Consider the following 22,456-nt stretch of genomic DNA (forward strand, 5'->3'; position numbering starts at 1 on the left):
GACAGAAATCAGGACGGTCTACCCGCCTTTCGCACCTTCTGGCCACCACTAGGACATCCCACCCCAAACCTGCCCGGGGTGACAGCGCTAAGGACAGTCTACCCACCTTTTGGCGCTCTGTCTGCTTCTACGTACCATCTGGCTATTGCCCATCCTGACACTTTCCAGTCACTTCTAGGTTAGCCCATCAGGACAGCCCACAAGCCTTCTGGATGTCAACTTGCCCCTAAGCACCTTCCAGCCACCTCTAGGACAGCCCATCCTGTTTCTCCAACCCACCAACTCTTTCTCTTCCCACCACCCCTCAGACAACAGCACCCAGGATGGTTTATTCACCTCCCAGCCCTTGGTGCAACTGGCATTGGGGTGGCTTAACCAACCTCCGGTGCACAGGACAGCCTACCAACCCTCCAGCTCTCAGGGAGACAGCTTTCGGAACAATCTGAGCCTCCCAGCTCAATGCGGACTGCCAGACCCAGGGACATACAAGACAGTGCAGGTGATAAACTCAACAAGACAGTCAATTATCAATAAACAGTCCTTTCTGGTACGGAGTTCATTACCATAAACAGTTCTCTTCAAAATGGAGTGCATTCCCAGGTAAAGAGTCCAGTCTGCATTGTCAGAGACACTCCACAACCAGAGGCAGAGTCCACTCTTGAAGGCAACATATACATATCCCACAGCACAGGTACTCCGTCTCCATGGAGGTCTGGTTAATCCACAGAGAGGAGAAAGTGAGGACTGCAGATGCTGGAGATCAGAAGAAGGGCTGATGCCTGAAATGTCGATTCTCCTGTTCCTTGGATGCTGCCTGACCTGCTGCACTTTTCCAGCAACACATTTTCAGCTTAATCCACAGAGAACTGAGCCCACTCATGGGAACGCAGTACCATTGTGAGGGTGTAGTTAACTCAGGGGGGTTTGGTCCACTCTGAAGGCAGAGTCCACTCCCAAACTCCAGGACAGCAAATACTGATGCCCCCCCCCCCCCCAAGCCCGCGCCGAGGGCTAGGCCATTAATCAGGGCCAGGCCTACCTACAGGAACAACTCATCTAGAAAGATGTATTTTCTCGTAAGGGCTCAGTCCAAAACACCAAAAAAAGTGAAAACATTCAAAAAAGAAAACTAGAATGCAAGGGATAAGCTCTGCCCCAAAATCAATATAATCCTTTTCTCAAAAGTAGTAACAGGCTGTAACAAGCTAGTGAAACAACAGTTCCCTAATGAAAACTGAAACACGTTTAGATCAGGCAGTTTAGAAATCAGTCCAAGAGGAATACCAATTAACAAACTGGCTATATCCAGCCAGTTTAGGAATCAGGTTGTCCAAAGAAACCAACAAACAACAGGAACACACCGACTGTGGCCTAGCCAGCACAGTCAGTCCCCTACACCAGTCCCCTACTGTTATTCAACAGTACACAGTTTACAAACAAACAGTTAACATTAACAGCTGTATACAGAAAAACAGCAATTTACAAGGGAGAGGAGCAGCAAAGTCAGGCCCCAAACCCTACTGTTCAACCACTTTTCAGGGAATGAGGACAAACCTCAAATCTCCACTTTCAGTCATCACAAAAGTAGCAGTAAAAAAATACATACAAGATGCTGCCAGCTCCAGTTAGGCAGTAGTGCAGGGGTAAGGTTAAGAGGAGGAAAAAACCCAGGAGATTTTTTTAAAAAAAAGAAAAAATACATACAAGACAGTGTGATTAGATAAGAAACTGCAGAAAATACAGATTCTCCTCCACCCACCCCCCCCAAAGCAAGCAAGCCACCCATCCCCTCTCCAAGGCAGCCCATCCAATGCCTCTTCCAGCTCTGTCCACCCTGACACCTTCCAGCCACCTCTTGGACAGCCCGTCCTGCTCACCCCCCTTACGAGGACACTGAACTGCCTAGCCCCCCAACGACCCTGCATACTAATAGACCCCCCCACAGCCCAGGCTAGTCATAGGCTCTCCAGCTCCCAGCTACCCCATGCACTGACTAGCCCATTTTGGCCCACACTTACACAATTACAAAACCCACATACATAAGAGAATTCACAAAGTTCTCTGTCTTTGTACTGGAAATTGTACAGAGTCCACACCCAAACTCTAAGATGTAGCAAATGCCAACCTCAAAGCATGCACATATACACACACATGTGTTCAGCCTCCATAGAGCCTGGCCCTTCCAGGGAGAACCAGGTCCACTCACGAATGTAGTACATCGAGAGGCTGCAGTTAACTCTGAGGTTTGGTCCAGTCCCAAAGGCAGAGTCCACCCAAAGGGCTAGGCTCACTCACAGGAACACAGTACATTATAAAAGATGCAGGTAACTCAGGGGATTGATCCACTCCAGGATGCAGCAATTGCTTACCTCCTAGCACACAGATCTTTACTGATACCTCGTCACCCACAAAAAGGGCCAGGCCTATCCACATGGGGCTGGCTAGCTCTGGAAAGATGGGGTCAGTCCAAAAACACCAAAAAGTGAAAACATGTTAAAAAAAAGGAAAACTAGAGTGCAAGGGCTAAGTCCTCCCACTAAATCAGCATAGTCCTCTTCTCAAAAAAAGAGAAAAAGAATACCTCACAGGCTGTAACCAGCCAGTGAAACAACAATGCTCTAATGAGAACTGAATTACACCCGAAACACTGACTATAGATCTAGGAGTTTAGAAATCAGTACTCACTTAAAAAAGGAATACCAGTTAACAAAACTGTCTACATAATTGAGCCAGTTCCAGAATCAGGTTTCCTCCAAAAAGCAGGAACTATAACCCAGCCAGCTCAGAGTCAGTGCCCTAAACTGAAAGGATTCCAAATGTCCTGACTTTTTTCTAACTGTACAGAAGCTGGTAACCAACACCAAGTCACCCTTTATTGACTTACACAGTACACTGACTATGGCCAGCCAGCTCAGGGTCAGTTCCTTGAATTGAGGATCTCCTAGTTACATTTTTTCCCTTAACGAAGGAGATTCTAATCTGGTATATTTTTGTTCCCTAAATTAAGGGCACAATCTCCTAGTTATTTATTTTTTTCTCTTTGTCTCAGCTAGGGCTTTCCTGATTGTAGCACCAGTTAGCAGTTAACCTGGGACACAGAGTCCCCTCAGTTTAGGGGACTGACTATCTCCTGGTAGTTTTGTTTTTGAAACTTTACTGCGGTAGTACTTATATTTTCCTCAACACCCATGTTGTGTGGGTGCAGGTGAGATCTTCTGGTTGTTGTTATTTTATTAAACAATACAGTTTATTAAAACAATTAACATTAGACAGCTGTATACAGAGAAACAACAATTTTATAAGGGAGAGGAGCAGCAAAGCCAGGTTCAACTTGTTTTTAGGAAACTGAGGACACACCTCAAATCCCAGTTTCAATAATTGCAAAACAATAACAATGACGTTTATACATATAAGACAGCCTAATTATATAAAAAAATGCAGAGCATACAATACAATACCCCCAGGAAGTCACCCATCACTCCCACCTTCCAGCCACTCTAAGACAGCCTGCCCGACGTCCCTTCCAGCTCTTGGTCCGCACTGACATCTTCCGACCACCTATATGACAGCCTGTCCTGCTTCCCCAACCCACCACCTGCCAGAACAGCAGTGGCCAGGACAGCCTACCCACCTAGAGGACACCTAGGACAGGCCACCCGAGTACCTGCCTGGGGTGACAGTGCTGAGGACGGCCTACCTGCCTTCCAGCTCTCGGTCTGCCACTATGTACCATTGGGCTCTCGCCCACCCCGATGTACCAACCAGCCTGTGAATGGCCCGAACATCTTCTGGCCACCTCTAGGACAGCCCGTCCCCTTCCCTAGGACAACAGCATGCTGGGCAGCCAACCAGCTCAGTTAGACTCAAAACGTCAGCTCTTTTCTCTCCTTCCAGATGCTGCCAGACCTGCTGAGATTTGCCAGCATTTTCTCTTTTGGTTTCAGATTCCAGCATCCGCAGTAATTTGCTTTTATCCAATCTCCAGAACTAACTGGCCCATCCTTGGTGAACCAGGCCCACAGTACATTGTAAAAGGTGCAGTTAACTCACAGGGGTTTTGATCCACTCCCGGAGGCAGGGTCTACTCCCAAATTCCAGGATGCAGCAAATGCTCACCTTCCAGCCCACATACAAGTGTTCAGTCTTTGCAGAGGTTTAGGCCGACCCACAGGAACTCATCCAGTAAGATGTATTTTCTCACAATGGCTCAGTCCAAACACCAAAGAGTGAAGGCACATACAAAGAAACTAGAGTCCAAGGGCTAAGTCCTGCCACAAAAATTAACATTTATCTTTCACTTAGAGAAAAAAGGATAAAAGATTAGCACACAGGCTGTAACCAACCAGTGAAACAACAAATCTCTTAATGAGAACTGAGTTACCCCTTATTCCCACCTCCTGCCCCCCCCTTCCTGGGACGACAGCATGCAGGGCAGCCCACAAGCCTTCCGGATCTCAGCCAGCCCCTACACACCTTCTGGCTCTCAGCCACTCTGACACCTTCCAACCACCTCTATGACAGCCCATCCTGATCACCCTTTCTCAGGAGGACAGCACCCTGAACGATCTATCCACCTTCTGGCTCTTGGGGGCGACCCGCAACAGGGTGGCCTACCCACCCTCCGGCTTTCAGGACAGCCTACCAACCTTCAGGTTCACAGGATGGCTTGTCCACCCTCCGACTCTCAGGGTGACAGCTTTCAGGCTGACCTATGAGCCTTCCAGCTCAGAGAGGTCTCCCAGACCCAGGGACAAGACAGTGCAGGTGATAAGTGCAGATGATTCCTGAAGGGCTTATACCCGAAACATCGATTCTCCTGCTCCTTGGATGCTGCCTGACCTGCTGCGCTTTTCCAGCAACACATTTTCAGTGCAGGTGATAAACCCAACAAGCAACAAGACAAAGTCAATGATCAACAAACAGTCATTTCTGGTACAGAGTCTATTACCATAAACAGTTCTCTTCAAAATGTAGAATTCATTCCAGTATACAAAGTGCATTGTCAGAAATGGAGTCCACAACCGAGGGCAGAGCCCACTCCTGATAGCAGCAAATGCACACCATCTTCATAGAGTCCTGGCCCATCATTGGTGAACCAGGCCCACTCATAGGAATACAGTACACAGTACATTGTAAAGGTGCAGTTAATGCACAGAGGGTTGGTCCACTCCAAAGGCAGGGTCAACTTGCCAGGATACAGCAAGTGCTCACCTCCCAGCGCGCGCGCGCACACACAAACACACACACACACACACACACACACGCTTAGTCTTTACAGAGGCCTCATCCTAGGATGAGGCCTACCCACAGGAACAGCTCATCTGGTAAGATGTATTTTCTCACAAGGACTCAGTCCAAACACTAAAAACAACAAAAAATAAAAACAGTGAAGGCACATACAAAAAAATCTAGAGTGCAAGAGCCAAGCCCTGCCACAAAATCCACATTGCCTTTTTTTTCCCCTCAAAGTATAAGAGAAAGGAGTAACACACTGGCTGTAAGCAGCCAGTGAAACAACAATCTCCTAATGAAAACTGAGTTACTCCTGAAACACATTGATTGTGTAGATCAGGCAGTTTAGAAATCGGTCCTCACTAAAAAAGGAATACCAGTTAACAAACTGGCTATATAACTCAGCCAGTTCAGGAATCAGTTTCTGGTTTTCGCTCAGGGAAACCTAACAGCAGCAATAACACACTGACCCAGCGAGTACAGAATCAGTGCTCTAAATTGAGGAGATTCTAAATCTCCTGGTTGTATATTTTTTGAGACTCCCACCCCCCCACACTGCAGTGGTGCTTATTATTTCCCCAACACCCCTGTTGTGTGCGTGCAGGTGTGATCCCCTGGTTATATTTTTTTCCTTTTAAAAATTTTATTAAACAATTCACAGTTTACAAAACAGTTAACATTAACAGCTGTATACAGAGAAACAGCAATTTTACAAGGGAGAGGAGCAGCAAAGCCAGGCCCCAAACCCCATTCAACCAGTTTTCAGGGAAAGGAGGACAAACCTCAAATCCCAGTTTCAATCACCACAAAACAGTAACAATGACAAGTACATATAAGACTATCCAATTACATAAGAAACAGTGCATACAATTCGGAGCCCCAGAAACCCAGCAGGACCCCTCCCACCTTCCAGCCTTCTTAGGCAGCCCATCCCTACGTACCTTCCAACTCTTGGTCCACCCCATGCTCCTTCCAGTTCTCAATCCACCCTGACACACCTTTCGACCACCTCTAGGACAGCCCGCCCAGGGCGAAAGTGCTGAGGATGGCCTACCCGCCTTCTGGCTCTGTCTGCCCCAACATACCATTGGGCTCTCACCCACCCCGATGCATCATCTGGCCCACGGACTGCCCTGACACACCTTCCGGCCACCTCTAGAACAGCCCAACCCCTTCCCCTGGGAAGGTAGCATGCAGGGCAGCCCAAAAGCTTTCCGGACCTCAGCCTGCCTCTATGCGCCTTCTGGCTCCCAGCTGCTCTGACACACCTTCCAAATACCTCTCAGACAGCCCATCCCGATTACCCCTTCTCAGGACAACAGCGCTCAGAACAGCCTACTCACCTTCTGTTTTTCACAACAACTGGCATCAGGGTGGCCTACCCACTTCCAGCTATCAGGACAGCCTACCAACTATCAGGTTCACAGGATAGCCTATCATCCTCTGGCTCTCAGGACAACCTATGAGCCTCCCAGCTCAGTAAGGCCTGTCAGACCCAAGGACACAGACGACAGTGCAGGTGATAACCCAACAAGCAACATGACAGAGCTAATTATCAGAGACCTTTATGATGCACAGAATACATTAGGATAGACAGTTCACTTCAAAATATGAACAGAGTCCACTCCAGTATAAAAAGTGCATTGTCAGAAATGAAGTCCACTCCAAATACAGAGTCCGTTGCTAAAAACAAGAGTCCACAACCAAGGGCAGAGTCCACTCCCAAAGGCAGCAAATGCACACCCCAGAGCACACAGGTACTCAGTCTCCATGGAGTCCTGGCCCATCCTTGGAGAACCAGGCCCACTCACAGGAACACAGTACATTCTAAAGGTGCAGTTAACTCACAGGGGTTTGGTCCACTCCTGAAGGCAAGGTCTTCTCCCAAACTTCAGGATACAGCAAGTGCTCACCTCCCAGCACACACACAGGTGTTTAGTCTTTGCAGAGGCCTAGTCCAAGGGTGAGGCCTATCCACAGGAACAGCTCATCTGGAAAGTTGTAGTTTCTCACAAGGGCTCAGTCCAAACACCAAAGAACAGTGAAGACTGTAAATATATGGCTTACTCGAAAAACTGAAGGCTGGCTGTGACTGTGAATGTATGCAGCAGTCAGAAGCCTGTGGAGATGCTGTGTAACCCACGCAGGAGGCGGTCACGTGACGTTCCGTTTCACGCTCGGAAGAGTGCGAGGTGGTCACGTGATGTTCCGTTTCACGCCCGGAAGAGTGCGGGGCGGTCACGTGACGTTTCGTTTCGCACACCGGAAGCGGGCCGAGGAGGTCGCGTGATGCTCCATTTCGCGGGCAAAAGAAGCTCACGTGAGGTCAGACATCTGGGAGTGCGAGGAGGTGGGGAATGGAGTCAGATCAACAGCCAATGAGAAGATAATTCTACCTCACTGTTTGTATGACTTTTTTTTGTATAAAAGACTGGGGCAGGGACAGAATGAGGTCTTACTTTTTGAACTAGCACACATGGTAGTTTGTCAGGGTAAAGGGGTTTAGACCCAGAGCTCTGAATGCTTTGTCCACTTACTGGTTAAAATAAATTAAGAGTGTGAGACTGAATATCTTCTCCTAGTGCTTCATTTAAAAGAACACGCAGGACTAGGCTCACACATAGAAGAAAGTAAATTGGTAGATTGATCCAAGGTCCTACAAGACACATGCAAAAAAAAACAAAACTAGAATGCCACAAAAATCAACGTTGTCCTTTTCTCAAAAGTGAAAGAGAAAAAGAGTAGCACACAGGCTGTAACCAGCCAGTGAAACAACCCCCTAATGAGAACTGAGTTTCACCTGAAACACATTGTGTGCATGAGGAGTTTAGAAATCAGTCCTCACGAAAGGAGTACCAGTTAACAAACTGACTATATAATCCAGCCAGTTCAGGAACTTGGTTTACCCCTTTTTTTAAAAAAACACAGAAACCAATAACATGCTGACTGTGACCCAGCCAGCACAGAGTCAGTGCTCTAAACTGAGGAGATTCTAAATCTCCTGGTTATATATTTTTGAGCCCCAACTGCAGTAGTGCTTATAATTTCCCCAACACCCCTGTTTTGTGCGCAGGTGTGATCTTCTGGTTATATTAGTCATCCAGGGCTTTCCTGATTGGCTTAGGTTCACAACCCCAATCAAGGATCTCATGGTGAACAAGATCCAGCTGGTTCCAGTCACTACATCAACAAAAGTATATCACTTTATTATTCTTTATTTTACATCTGATCTTTACATTTTGCTAACCTGCAAGGCATCCTGAAGTTGCTTGGTATTCTGCATTTGAACTTATCGTGTGAAGTTTGAAATCATGCCCTGTACAACTACGCTTAAAATTTGCAAAATTATTTCTGATTGCATGATCATTGATTAACTTGGTAGAAATCAGGTGAATTTTCATAAAATATGGGATAACAGAATAATAATAACTTATTTTTGTTGTTCTATTTTTAGATCCTCCTTCTTCTACAGCTGCAAGAACTCTCACTCTTGTTGCAAAATCACTTCAAAATTTAGCAAATTTGGTGGAATTTGGAGCTAAGGTACTCACTTTGAATCTTAGAAGTTCAAGCTAAACTAATTTTGTTGAAGCTTTTGTATCCTTCAAAATTCTTCCACTGCTTTATAAGTAATGTCTCAAAACACAATACCATTATATTGAAACATGCATTTTCCTCATCACAACAGTGTCAGTGTCAAAGAACCTCAATAATATTTTTATCCCATTCTGAAGTCACTATGTTTTATCATCAAGATTTTTTATGGAATAGTATTATGATTCCAATGGCTGTTATTACTGGGTAAGGCAGATCCCAACTGAAATCTGATTTGACTTTTTCGTTGTGTTTTAATGAGGTCGTCTTTTACTCAAACACACATACACAAGGTTGCAGATTCAATTTAACAATAAAATATATTTATAATGCAAAGAAATGAAGCGAAAATAGAATAAACCAAAGTATATATAACACAAATTTGATTTCAAAACATACAACAAAATAGAATCTCATTAATCTTGAAAACGTTCCTTTACAATATTCACAACTAGAGAATTCGTTTCTCTTTGATGTCCACAGAGCTAAATTCAACGGTGGCTCAATTCTTCATTTTCAGAATTTGATGAATGGTTTCTGGTGCTTTCATTCAACTGAGTATTTACTTTTTCAAAGCTTTGCTTAATTCCTTCAGGGCTGTATCTGTATACTTCTGGTCTGTAACTTTTAGACACAATTACTTACACTGAGGAACTTCTTTCTAGCAGTGCTTAGCTACCTCCTCCTCTTGGGAGCAACTGTCTACACATCCAGGTCAGTTAAGGCTTCTGAATATGATCCAAACTAAAACTAAAAAGTTTTCTTCCCAAGCTTTCTCATCAAAAAAGGGAAAAAAAATCAACCCTTGATCTCCTAACTGAGAAACCTAATGCACAACAGTTTATTGCTTAACAAAAAACATCCAATGTAGACTCTTTTTAGAAAAATAAAGCACCATGGCTGCAGAAGAAATGCTCTGGAGTTAGCACTGCTGCCTCACAGCGTCAGGGACCCAGGTTTGATGCAGCCTCTGGCAACTGTCTGTGTGGAGTTTGCACATTCTCCCCGTGTTGGTGTAGGTTTTCTCTGGATGCTGTGATTTCCTCCCACAATCCAAAGATGTGCAGTTTAGGTGAATTAGCCATGCTGAATTGCCCATAGTGTTCAGGGATATGTAAGTTAGGTTCATTAGTTAGGGGTAAATATAGGGTAGAAGAAATGGGTCTGGGTAGTTACTGTTTGAAGGGTCAGCGTTGACTTGTTGGGCCGAAGTGCCTGTTTCCACAGCGTAGGGATTCTATGATTTATGAAATATCTCCAAGATAATCATTAAACCCCTTCAGAGATGCACAAAAAAAAATTCCACAAGATCGAAGTTCAAAAATCCCAAAATCAAAACGTACATCTTGCATCACAGTTGACTCCATTGAGAAGATACTAGAGAAAGAGCATATAATAGGATAGTGAATAATTAGTTAAGTGCTATATGCAATTATACGTATTGCCAGTAGGAGTTGTAGAAAGGGACCTGGAAGTGTAGTGATAGTCATCATTTGCACACCTCATCACTGTGAAAAAGATATTCCTAAGAAATGATTAGGACATGAAACCAGAACAATGAAATAGAAGTTATAAATGTAAAACTAGAACATTAATATTGCTAATGTAATTTTAAAACTTCAATAATTTTGAGGAAAACTTCAATGATCAGTGTTTGAAACAATATGTCAGGGTAATCTTCTTAGTTCATTTGCTGATTATCTTGTACCATTGTATTTCTTAAATAGAATTGACTCAGACAATTTAGACTTAGTGAATTTACAATTAAGGCTTATGTTCCATATGCTGTGGGGTATTTATTATCAAAGTTGGAATAATGATGCAAGTTTTTTTTAATAGGAGCCCTACATGGAAGGTGTAAATCCATTTATCAAGAACAACAAGCACCGGATGATTATGTTCTTAGATGAATTAGGGGTAAGTTACACTTAGTTGCCCCAAAAATTAATAATCTTTAAGACAACAGTTGATATATCTGAACCAGAACACATTGGTTGTGTCCACTTTGTATTTTGTTTTCAAATTAGCTGAATTAACAGTATCCACAGGATTACGTTTAATTTCCTTTAACACAAATAAGTACATGATGTGAAGAAGATACTGGGAATTAAGACCAAGTTTAGTCAAACAGATAGGGGAGATGGAAAGACAGAGAAAGGCTGAAAGTGGAAACTCCAGACTTAGACAGCTGAAGAAGCATTCTTGGATGTGCATAACAGCTAGAGTTAGAGACAGAGAGCAGTACATACTGAGAAAGCTAGTGAAGCGGGAGAGGTAAAATGGGATTTAAATCCCAAGGTTGAGAATTGCAATGGCTGTGAATATGGGTAAACATAAAAAAAGGAGCCAGAGTAGGGCAGCCAACTTTCCCTTCAAGCCTACTTCACTATTCAACATGATTATGACTGATCACCCAGTTCAGTACCCTGTTCCTGCTTTTCCACAAATCCTTTGTTTCCCCAGCTTTAGTATATATTTATATGTAGCTCTTTGAAAGCATTCAGTGCTTGCCCAGAACTGCTCTGTGTGGAAGATAATTCCGTTGGCTCCCTGCTCTCTGGCTGAAGAAATTGCTCAAGTGGTAAATGGCCCACCCAGTATCCTGAAACTGTGACCCCTGATTCCCTGGTCATCAGGAACATTCTTTCTCCATTTATCCTCTTGTCATGGTGGAATTTAATTGGTTTGTATAAGATCACCCCCCTTCGTTTATCTAAACTATAGTGAGTATAATACTAACTGATCCAGTCTCTCTCTCTCTCTGTGTCAGTCTTGCCACCTCAATAATCAGTCTAGTAAACTTTCATTGAACTCCCTACTTATCTGAGAAAAGATACTCTTGGCTAAAGAGATTAAAACTGCGCACAGTACTCCAGGTGTGGACTCACAAATGCCCTGTACAATTGCAGGAAGATGTCTGTATTCCTGTACTCAAATTCTGTCACTATTCCCAGCAGCAGAACTGTATCTTCAACAGCCCTATACTGTGATCCACTGTGGTCCTAGATGAGGGACGAGTATCACACCTGTGCTCCACAGCAGTCAAGGATTGTTGCAGTGAGCACCCCCTGTCCTGCTGATAACCAATCTTATAAAGCACATGCACCCCCAAACAAACAAGATAAACAAGCACTCTAGGATGTTCGAGCCAGAGTAATCGGCATACATCTCCAGGAAGTGATAATGGCAATCATAGGTAACCTAAACATTAGTCAAATGGAGCCCCTCCTATTCATGAATCATGCAGCATTATTCTGTAGCCCTCTCAACACTGCGTGTGTGCAATCAATGACACCTTGTACCTCAAGGATCCCTGCAGTGTTCCTGAATTCTATTGTCTGGGTTACAGCACTGCCTTCATCATTGGGAAACAAAATCAATCACTGAGATCTTGGTTAGATGGCATCATTCACTAATTGCTGCATGTGTGGGTGCACAAAGGAACCAGTGGCCTCGCACCCTCTACTGTAGCATTCCTAACCCACTCCGGCACCTGGCAGTTTCATCAGTGTCCAAGATATACTTTGGGCTTCCTGCACATATTGTGCATCTTGAGGAGCCCTGTGGCTGTGACCTCTTTGTGAGTTGAGCCCTTCTCAACCTACGTGTTGGCCTGCACCTAACCCTGCTGTTCACCCTGCTCTTCTATATCCACGTTCATTTTCTGAAGTAGACAGCCACAGTGACCAGCATAACACTAATGGCAAGACCATGGAGGCAGGGGTCATGGCTGAGATGTTAAAAGAATATTTTGCATCTGTCTTTGCAAAGAGAAAAATGCTACTCAGGCCCAGGTGATTGACAGAGTTTCTTCCTCTATGTGACTGTTCAGTTTCTAAACCAGTAGAGTTGGTACATTAAAAAAAGAACGAACTGCAGATTTTGTAAATTTGAAACTGAAAGAGAAATTGCTGGAAAATCTCAGCAGGTCTAGCAGTATTTGTGGAGAGACAGCAGAGTTAATGTTTTGGGGCGAGTGACATTTCTTCGTTTGGTACGTTAAGTCGACAAGCTACCAGGACCAGATGAGAAAGTGTGTGTGAAAATTGCAGGGGCACTGGCAATAATATTTCAGTCTTCACTAGACTTAGTGGAAGATGCCAGAAATCTGAAAAATTGCAAACATTATGATCTTGACCAAGAAAGGTCCAGTAATTACGCACCACTCAATTTACATTCAGTGGTAGGGACAATTATTCAGGTTAGAATTAGTAGGTATTTGGAGAAAGATGTGTTGATTAGGAGAATCAACATGGATTTTGAAAGAAGAAATGTCAAATTAATTTGCTGGAGTTTTTGACGAGGTAACAGCAAGGTTCAATGAGGGAAACACTGGTGCGGTATAAATGAGCATTGGATACAATGCTAATGAGGAACGTTATAGGTCATGGAATAAATGGGGCAAAAGAAACATGGATACAAAATTTCCTGAGTGATAGGAGACAGAATAATGCTAAGTGGATATTGGGACGGTATTGGTCGGTATTGGGACCATTGCTTTTCCTGAATATATTAATGATATGGATCCTGATGTGCAGAGGACAATTCCAAAGTTTTCAGATGCTATGAAACTTGGAAAAATTGTAAACTGTGGAACTCTAATAGGACATAGATTGGTGGAGTAGGCATATAAGTGGCAAGTGAGCTTCAATGCAGAAAAGTGTGAACTGATGCATTGGTAGGAAGAATGTTGAAAGACAGAAAATAGGGGTACAATCCTAAAGGGAGTGCAAAGCAGCAGACCTGGATGTATATGTGCATAGATTATTGAAGATAGCCAGGACAGTTGGAGAGAACAATAACTGAAACATACAGTTTTCTCAGCTTTATTGATAGGGGTATAGAATACAACAGCAAAGAAGTGATGTTAAACTTCTAAAGATGCTTATTAGACCTCAGCTGGAGTATTTTGTACAGTTCTGGGTATTACTTATATTAATGATATAAATGCATTGCAGAAATTATTTACAAGAATGGTTCCAGTGATGAGAAATTTCAGTTATGAGGATAGAATTAGATTTTTGGGACTGCTGTCCTTGGAGAGAAGACTACTAAGAGCAAATCTGATAAACATTATAAAAATTATGAGTGGACTGGATAGACTAGATGGGAGAAACTGTTCCCGCTTGTAAAGAAGAACAAGAATGAGGGGGCAGAGATTTAAAGTTGATTTGCAAAAGAACTAAGATTGATATGAAAAAAACTTGTTTACTCAGTGTATCGTTAAGTTATGGAATACCCTGCCTGGAAGTGTGGTAGAGACAGGTTCAACTGAGGCATTCAAGAGGGCAGGGGAATTGATAGTTGGTCCTGATGCTTATTTGAAGAGCTAGTGCAGATATGATCGACCAAATGGCTTCCTTCTGTGCCAAAAGTTTTATATGATCAAATATTTTCTTAGTTTATTCTATCCTTCTGACTCTTTAATTGATCACAATTGTAAACAAACCAGGAAAAAACTATGTCTCATTTTTTTATCTGTATTTCTCACTCATTTTATTATTTCTGATAGTCCATGAACGAATTTTATACAAAATTACTGGACCATCAGCATCTCAAAGTACTCTGAGTTTTAATTATGTGTTCTTATTGTATATGAGAATTTAACTCCATTCAATAAATGGCAATGCTACAGCTAAATTACATAATCCTAAGGGAAAATGATGTCTTCATTTTCTGATTGTCAGATATTCCATGTTGTGGAACTATCTTGTCCCTTTTTAAATGGATCTGTATCCATCAACGTGCTCACATCACAACAGATTTAGTTTCACCTTGGGAAAGAACAGATGCATTCTTGCAAGGTTCACATTTGATGACCAGCCTGGATTTCATTTAATAAAAATAAAGTGAATTTAAACCTAAATGAGATATTTCATTGTATTTAGAATGTCCCTGAGCTTCCTGACACTACAGAGCACTTTAGGACTGATTTGTCTCGTGACTTGGCAGCTTTGCACGAAGTTTGTGCAGCACATTCGGATGAACTTCGCACATTAAGCAACGAACGAGGAGTCCAGCAGGTAACTCCCATTTTTAATTTTGTCACTTCATTAAAATTAAAGAAAATTCTAATTAAAATTTTTAGTTGCAATGGGAAAGGCAATGTATGGGAACTTAATTCATATGAATTGAGCCATAATTGTTGAACTACCCTGAGTTTCTAGGTTTACTGGTCTGGTAACTTAAGTAATCTAAATCAATTAACCACAGTAATTCTCTGTCTGCAAGTATTTAAACTGTAAGATATGACATCTATAAATGCACTGTTTATGAAGCTATTAACTTCACTGATGAGCAGCAGTTGGTATCACTTCTGGCTCAAGTTATGAATCTCTTGAGCACAAATTATTGCAGATGATAACACTTCCTACAGACCTGGATATCAAGGATTCCAGAAGTATCCAGGATTGTTCACATTGAGCAGTGTGAGCATGCCATCGAGTCCAAACTCTCTACTTTTTTCCTATGTGTGCAACTGTTAAACTGTACATAAATAAATAAATAGACATGTGAGTTACTGCTGCATGAGCTGCTTCTCATTTTATAGGAGTTTTAAATGAAACATTTTATTTTAACTTCTAAAAATCTTAGATTATAATTTATAGTTAATGATTTTCAATTTACTTAATTCTTATCTTATACTTTGGCTTACTTTCTCAACCTTAACACTGCTTGTGAGGTCATATTGTTTTTTTCCTGTGTTTGATTTCATTCATGTTCACATTTTGATTCCATGCTTCTTTTTATCTGATCTCTTGCTATCCTTTTTGAATCTCTATTCTGCTTCTACTCCTTTATATCTGATCTTGATCTCGATCTCGATCTCTTGGCTTACATCATAAATCTACTATGCTCCTGCTTTACAATACAGACTGTGATCAGTGATTCTAATCTGTTTCACCATGCTCTATTCCAACTTGCTTCCTTGTCTATGTCCTATACATTAAATAAGTAAATCAATATTAAATCATATATAGTTTTAGGGACATGTTTTCATGTGTTGTTAACAGTATCTGATGACATTCCTGATGTCTGTATTTTTCAGCATGTCTTGAAAAAACTTCTGGCGATTACAGAACTGTTGCAACAGAAACGAAATCAGTATTCTGCATCTAGTAGGTAGCAGCCTTCCTGGTCAGAAATTCTGCATGGATTAACATGTCCCAGGTTTATCAGAGGACACTTCACAACAATCTCCTTTCTTGTTACATCTGAAATAAATACTCACATACAACATTTCTTCTAGTGTGTGAACTATGCAACAGAAAAACAATTGGTCAATCGCATCAGCAAGTTAGCTATTTGTGCAGACCTCCTCTTGCACTTTTTTCTCTGAACAAGTCACTAGCCATTGAGCCTTGATGTACTAGTCATCTTTCACAAAGCTAGGTGAATCGACAACATAAGGTGTTTAATGTTTCAAGTTGCCAAAGTTCCCAGGATCTATCCAGAACTACAGTATGAAATGTCAGTCAGATGATGAGATACGTTTGTGAAAACTGGAGTACAAGCTGTAAAGTGTTTGTACTGAAACTTCTGATTGATTACTTGTATGGTTAAGACTGCTCACGTCTTTAATCTCTGGTTATATATTTACAGCTTATTGGAAATGTCTTTAAATACCAAGGTTCCTCACTAAAGACTGGTTATTATACTATACAAAAAGAAATCTGCAATAAGCATTCATTGCATGACATGTGCAGACAGAGCATACATAGCATTTATTGTGCCACTAATTTTGATCAGTTTAATTACACTGTACAATTGGCTGAGTCTTCCAACAAAAGCAGTAATGAGAAAAAATTCTGTTAAAGTTACTTAATCAAAAGCTTTGTATGTATAATGTTTACAAATGTAAACAAATTCAATAGTTGAATAAATTTATTGATCATTGTATCAGAAATGCATGCACTTATTAAACCATTTTGTAAAGTACTTTGCCTTTTGTTTCAATAAATGAAAAACAGTATTGAAACTGACACAAGTTCAACCATTTAAGTCATTTGGTAGCACAGAATTTGAGTATCACTGAAAAAGGACAATGACATTTTGTCAAAATCTTGTGCTCATCAGAACAATTTGCAAAAAGTTGCAACGGGCAAACACATTTATTTTGTAATAGAGTGCTAAATGATTGGCAAATAAACTCTGGTATAGGCATTGACATGGAGAGTGATAGAATGTTAAAATATTAAAATTGTTAATGTATAATTTATAATGAATAATGTTAGAATCAATTAATGACTGATGGTTAACTGCCAAATTTTGAAATTTTAAACCATGCAGATGAATTCTTATCAAAGTACTACCCTCAGAAATAAACTGGAAAATGGAATCAAATATTGTCCAATTCCAAAATCTAAGGTTCAACTTCGGAGTTTTGCAAGCATGAACTGGTCGGTGCAGTCAGGCTTTAAGATTTCTCAAAACTTTGAGCATCCAGTGAAGCTAGTTGTTTCATGCTGCTGCTCAGAAGCAACATAATAGGATTTGCCACTAACATGATGCAGCTGTTTTAGTTGAGTTTCAAAGCCAGCATTATGCAGTAGCTTAATATCAAATTGCAACAGTCTGAACAGCTTCAAACTACTTTGGCTTCAAATAATTTTACATATTAAAGTAAATTAAATCTATGGCAAATGCAGCTAAAAACAAAAGGGCAACTACAGTGCAACAAAAGCCTGCAACAACTGTATAGATTAGGAATGTGAAAGCTTAAAAGGTTTTGCATGCAATTTCAAGTCCTGAAAATGAAAGGACTCGAGTTAAATCTGCTTGCCAACCATTGAATGTTCAGCTTGTAATCATACAACTGCAACTTAGCAGAACAGAAGACCAAACAAGGTAAAATAAAGAACCGTGGATACTGAAGATCTAAGACAAAAACAGTCAGAAAACTGTTACTGCTCACACTCCTGTAACTTCTTTTTATCAGCAATATGGGTGAAACTTCACAATATAACTGTTTTGTGAAATCAGCTCACTGCCTTAAGTCAAATTAAAATGGGGCAATAAATGATGACTTATTAGTAGTGTCCACATCCTATTAAGAATTTTCAAAAAGATGACCACATTTCAAATGTATCTAATCGGCTGTAAAGAACTGTGGAAAGGTATGAAATAAGTGCAAATTCTTTATGGTACATATATGCACCTTTTTGTATGTTTCTTGGTATAATACACAAACTGCGCATTGTTTTAAAATTATTGTGTATGTTTTCCTTCCTTTATTGTGAATGTTAGGTGTTTAAAGTGTAAATATACAAGTATAAAGTTCATTTACTTTTGTGATTTCTGCGAAAATACTTGTTGAAATGAAGATAAAAGATTAAAGGCAAAATAATAAAGTGAAGTAATAAATCTTTCATGAACATTTTTCATTCTGAATTAAAGAAAAAAGTTACAAGTAAAAGCCGGGCTCTACATGTCTTGTTAATAGACAAACTGTGCAAGGTCAGTTCTTGACTTGTCACCCTGTGTTAAGATTTGGTATCATCCAGAAAGTTAGAAAAGCAGCACACAAGGTTTTCACCAAGACTGTGTGGCACCACTAGCATAATGAGCCTGTTGAAACAACATGTGGTTTCACATCTGAATGATTAATAGCATCCCAAATGTTCTGAAGAATTCCCACTTCTAGTAATAGATATATATATTTAAAAGTCAAGTACTAAATTAACTATACTGTCAAAACACATTTGACTTCTTTGGTTCTTCAAAAAGAAAGTGACATTGGCAAGAATCACACTTTATCATTATACTAAAAGTATGTTAATACAAATTGCAAAATAATATTCCAAGGTACGAAGTATCTTGTAAAAAAGTTCAAAATAACCATGCAAAACTGATATACATAGGAATTGGGTTCTGAAGTCATAGTGGAAATGTTAAATCTCTCTCTTCAGAGTTGCTACCAGAGCTACTAAGTTTCTTCCACACTTTGAATATATTATATATTAGGTACTTATGGACAGAACATGTACACCATACTGCACCTGTCTCAATTCAACAAAATAACAATAGTCATTCACTGGTTCATTTCGCAGGACAGTGCCTTGACCAATGTCTATCTACCTAGTTTAAAATTTAAAGCTGGACAGTTATTGTCATCGTTAACTGCTGTGTTCTCTGTGGCAATGCCTCTATCCATCAATTTACTGGTCACTAATAATTACTCTTCTCTCGTACTTATGGACTTTGATATTTCTTGGTGCAAATTGTCCTCACGCGTGCAAGATGAAAAGCTTTGACAAAATGTTTTTTTTCAGTCAAGTTCTTTGCTATGAAATTCAATTTACTTATCCAGCCACAATTTAGCTTAAATTCATGCTGGTTGTCTTTTTTTTACATGTTTCTGTATAAGAAATAATATCGTCCCTCAGAATTTTAAGAATTATTTACTCAATACTGAAGTTAGGCTAACTGGCCTGTAATTATTAGGTTTGTACTTTTTTAAATGATGGCAGAAAGTTATCAGTTTTTTTTACTTCAGCACTATACAAACGGTGAATCTATGTATATGATTTTCACTGCTTAGTAACTCCAAGAACAACAACACCAACCACTCTACAAGGCCTTCATTGACCTGACGAAGGCTTTTAACTCAGTCAGTCATTCAGGAAATGCTATCGAAGATCCTGTCCAGTGAAATGAATCAATTGTCTGTCTCCACAAGATGTCAATCATCCCCACCAACTGTAATATGACAGAATGTTTTGTGGCTAGGACAGGGATCATGCAGCAAAGTGTTATCATCCCCACCTTTTTCTCCATCTTCATTGCCACTAGCTTTATCTGGTCAAGAAGCTTCTTAGTGGTATAGACTGTGCCTGCAGGACGAATGGCAACTTTCAACTGGATGAAATCCAAGAAGAAAATAACATCATCTCTGCTTTTGCCAAAGAGAATCTTCACAGTACATTTGATTTCTTTGCGGAAGCAATCGAAAGAATTGGTCTCAACCTCAAGGCTGAAACCCTTTACCAATCAGTCCCAGGTCAAGTTCTGGTTCATCCCTCCATTAAGTTCAATAAAAATCCCTCCAAATGTGGAACATTTAAGGCTGACATTGAAACAGAGATTCAACATTACATCAAACTGTAGGCGCCGCTTTCAGGCAATTCAGAATCTTCAACGATAGTGACATCTGTGCTGATAGCAAAATCTGCTCTAAAGAAGAGTAATCTAGAATTGAAATATTAGCTCGCTTTCTCTCCACTGCCTGACCCACTGTGATTTCCAGCACTTTTTTTGTTTTCAGTACAGATTCCAGCAACTGCAGTAATGCGTTTCTAACTGATACCAAGATCCTTGTGTATAATGCAATCATTCTTCTGACTTGTCTATATGGCTAGAAATGTGGACTACATAAAGACACCACCTAAAAACCATTGAAAAGTACCAATAATGCTGTTTGAGATGGAATTCTCTGCCTCAGTTGGGAGGCTAGGTATACTGACATCAGTATCCTTTAAGCAGCTAATAGCACCAGCATTGAAGCCATGATTATCTGCCCAAGTTCTGACTACCAAAGGAAGTATTTTTTGCCGAGCTCAAACAAAAGGAGGATCAAGGAAGTATTTTAAAGCCTCCATGAAGACTTCCCTCAAGAATGCAACATAGATGTCAATGCATGAGAGGCCCTTGTTCAGAAGAAACCACCTAGGAGGAAACTGCTGTATGAAGGGGCACAATGCCTGGCACAAGATGAATTGCAGAAAAAGAACTGGAGAAATACCAGTGACCTCAAGGCCAAGAGTCAAAGAGTGTGGTGCTGGAAAAGCACAGCTGGTCAAGCAGCATCAGAAGAGCAGGACAGTGCAGTCCTCAGTTTATCTCACGGTCAAGACTAATCCCATCTCTCAAACACTTGCCAAACGTGTGGTTGGTGATGTGACTCTAGAATTTGGCTCATCAGCCACACGAGGACCCACAAAACTTATGACAGAATTTCCTAAGTAAACAATCATACTGATTAGCGAGTGAATACCAATGATAGCGACCATAGTCATGGTCAGATAGAATTGGAAAATGATAGAAACTTCCACCACATTCTTCCCTGCTTCTCATTACTGGACTGCATATTTATCTACATCAAAAATGCTAAATCCTTTCATATTTCCTCTTTATCTAACTCAATACTTCACACTGCTCTTCCCTAACTACAATGTCTGCATCATTCCCTTCATTTCCAAAAACATGTACTCAGTGTTTTTCAAACATAGGTTATCTCTTGTTTGTTTTCTTTGCCAATATTTTTTCATGCTCCCCTTTGCTTCCTATACACTTGTAGGCTTTTAGGATCCGACATGCTTATTATTTGCTTTATTCTAACCTGTATGTTCCTCACTATCCCAGGACTTTATCTTGTGCTTTCAACCATTGAGGTACCAGTCCAAAGTATTTTGTTGGTGTCTGCATGTACACTGTCCCAGAGGCTGCTCGCTCTACATTTTTATTCACTTTGGGACTTGGGTATCGCTGGCTGGCCAGTATTGAAAGCCCATCCCTATTTGTCCTTGAGAATGTGGTGGTGAGCTGTCTTGTTGAATCGCTGCAATCCACTTGCTGTGGGTTGACCCATAATACCAGTACGGAGGGAATTCCAGGATTTTGACACAACAGCTATGAAGTAACAGTGGTAGATTTCCAAGTTACACTCCTGTTTTGTGTCTTGTAGATGGTGGATAGACTTGGGGATGTCAGGAGGGGAGTTACCGCAGTATCCCTAGTCTCTGACCTACTGTTGTAGCCACTGCGTTCATGTGGTGAATCCAGTTGAGTTTCTGGTCAATGGTAACCCCAAGGATGTTGACAATGGGGGATTCAGTGATGGTAATACTATTGAATGTCGAGGAGCAGTGGTTAGAGTGTCTCTTACTGGTGATGGTCATTGTCTGGTATTTGTGTGATGCAAATGATACTTGTCACTTGTCGACCCAAGTCTGGCTATTGTCCAGGTCTTGTTGCATTTGAGCACAGACTACTTCAGTATCTGAAGAGTCACGAATGGTGCTGAATACTGTGCAATCATCAGCAAACACCCTCACTTCTGACCTCATGAGAGGGGGAAGGTCATTGATAAAGCAGCTGAAGATTGTCAGGCATAGAACACTCCCTTGAGGGACTCCTGCAGAGATGTCCTGGAGTTGAGATGACTGACCCTCCACAACCACAATCATCACTGTGCCATGTAGGACTCTAACCAGCAGAGTGTTTGCCCCCGATACCCATTGATTCCAGATCAGATTTGCTGGGGCCCCATGATGCCATACTTGGGTCAAATGCAGCCTTGATGTCAAGGGCTGTCACCTCTGGAATTCAGCTCTGTGGTGGAATTTCAATTTAATAATAAAAATCTGGAATTAAGAGTCGACTGATGACCATGAAACGATTGTCAATTGTCAGAAAAACCCATCTGGTTCACTAATGTCCTTTAGGAAATGAAAAGACCTAGTCTGGCCTACATGCGACTCCAGAGCGCAGATCCCCAGAATATTATTCTGGGTTTCTGGATTAATAGTTGAGCGATAATACCACACGGGCATCACCTCCCCCGCCCAAATTATTATTAACCATTAATTAATCTCTTCAAATTATTACTGTCCTGTAGCACTGTTTTTAAATA

The 22,456-nt window shown here is 41.2% G+C and overlaps 1 protein-coding gene across 2 annotated transcripts in view; it reads left to right on the top strand.

Annotated features, from left to right (window-relative positions):
- Positions 1 to 18,033, top strand: part of rasa1b (RAS p21 protein activator (GTPase activating protein) 1b) — a 192,723-nt gene extending 174,690 nt beyond the window's left edge. For both annotated transcript variants that reach the window (XM_072582822.1, XM_072582817.1), the window contains exons 23-26: positions 8,687 to 8,775; positions 10,666 to 10,743; positions 14,715 to 14,849; positions 15,875 to 18,033. In XM_072582822.1, coding sequence (XP_072438923.1) covers positions 8,687 to 8,775; positions 10,666 to 10,743; positions 14,715 to 14,849; positions 15,875 to 15,952 — 380 coding nt within the window. In that variant the 3' untranslated portion in view covers positions 15,953 to 18,033. The remainder of the gene's footprint in view (positions 1 to 8,686; positions 8,776 to 10,665; positions 10,744 to 14,714; positions 14,850 to 15,874) is intronic.
- The last annotated feature ends 4,423 nt before the right edge of the window (positions 18,034 to 22,456 follow it).

The sequence above is a fragment of the Chiloscyllium punctatum genome, chromosome 2, assembly GCF_047496795.1.
Source record: "Chiloscyllium punctatum isolate Juve2018m chromosome 2, sChiPun1.3, whole genome shotgun sequence".
In the NCBI taxonomy this organism is placed as follows: Eukaryota; Metazoa; Chordata; class Chondrichthyes; order Orectolobiformes; family Hemiscylliidae; genus Chiloscyllium; species Chiloscyllium punctatum.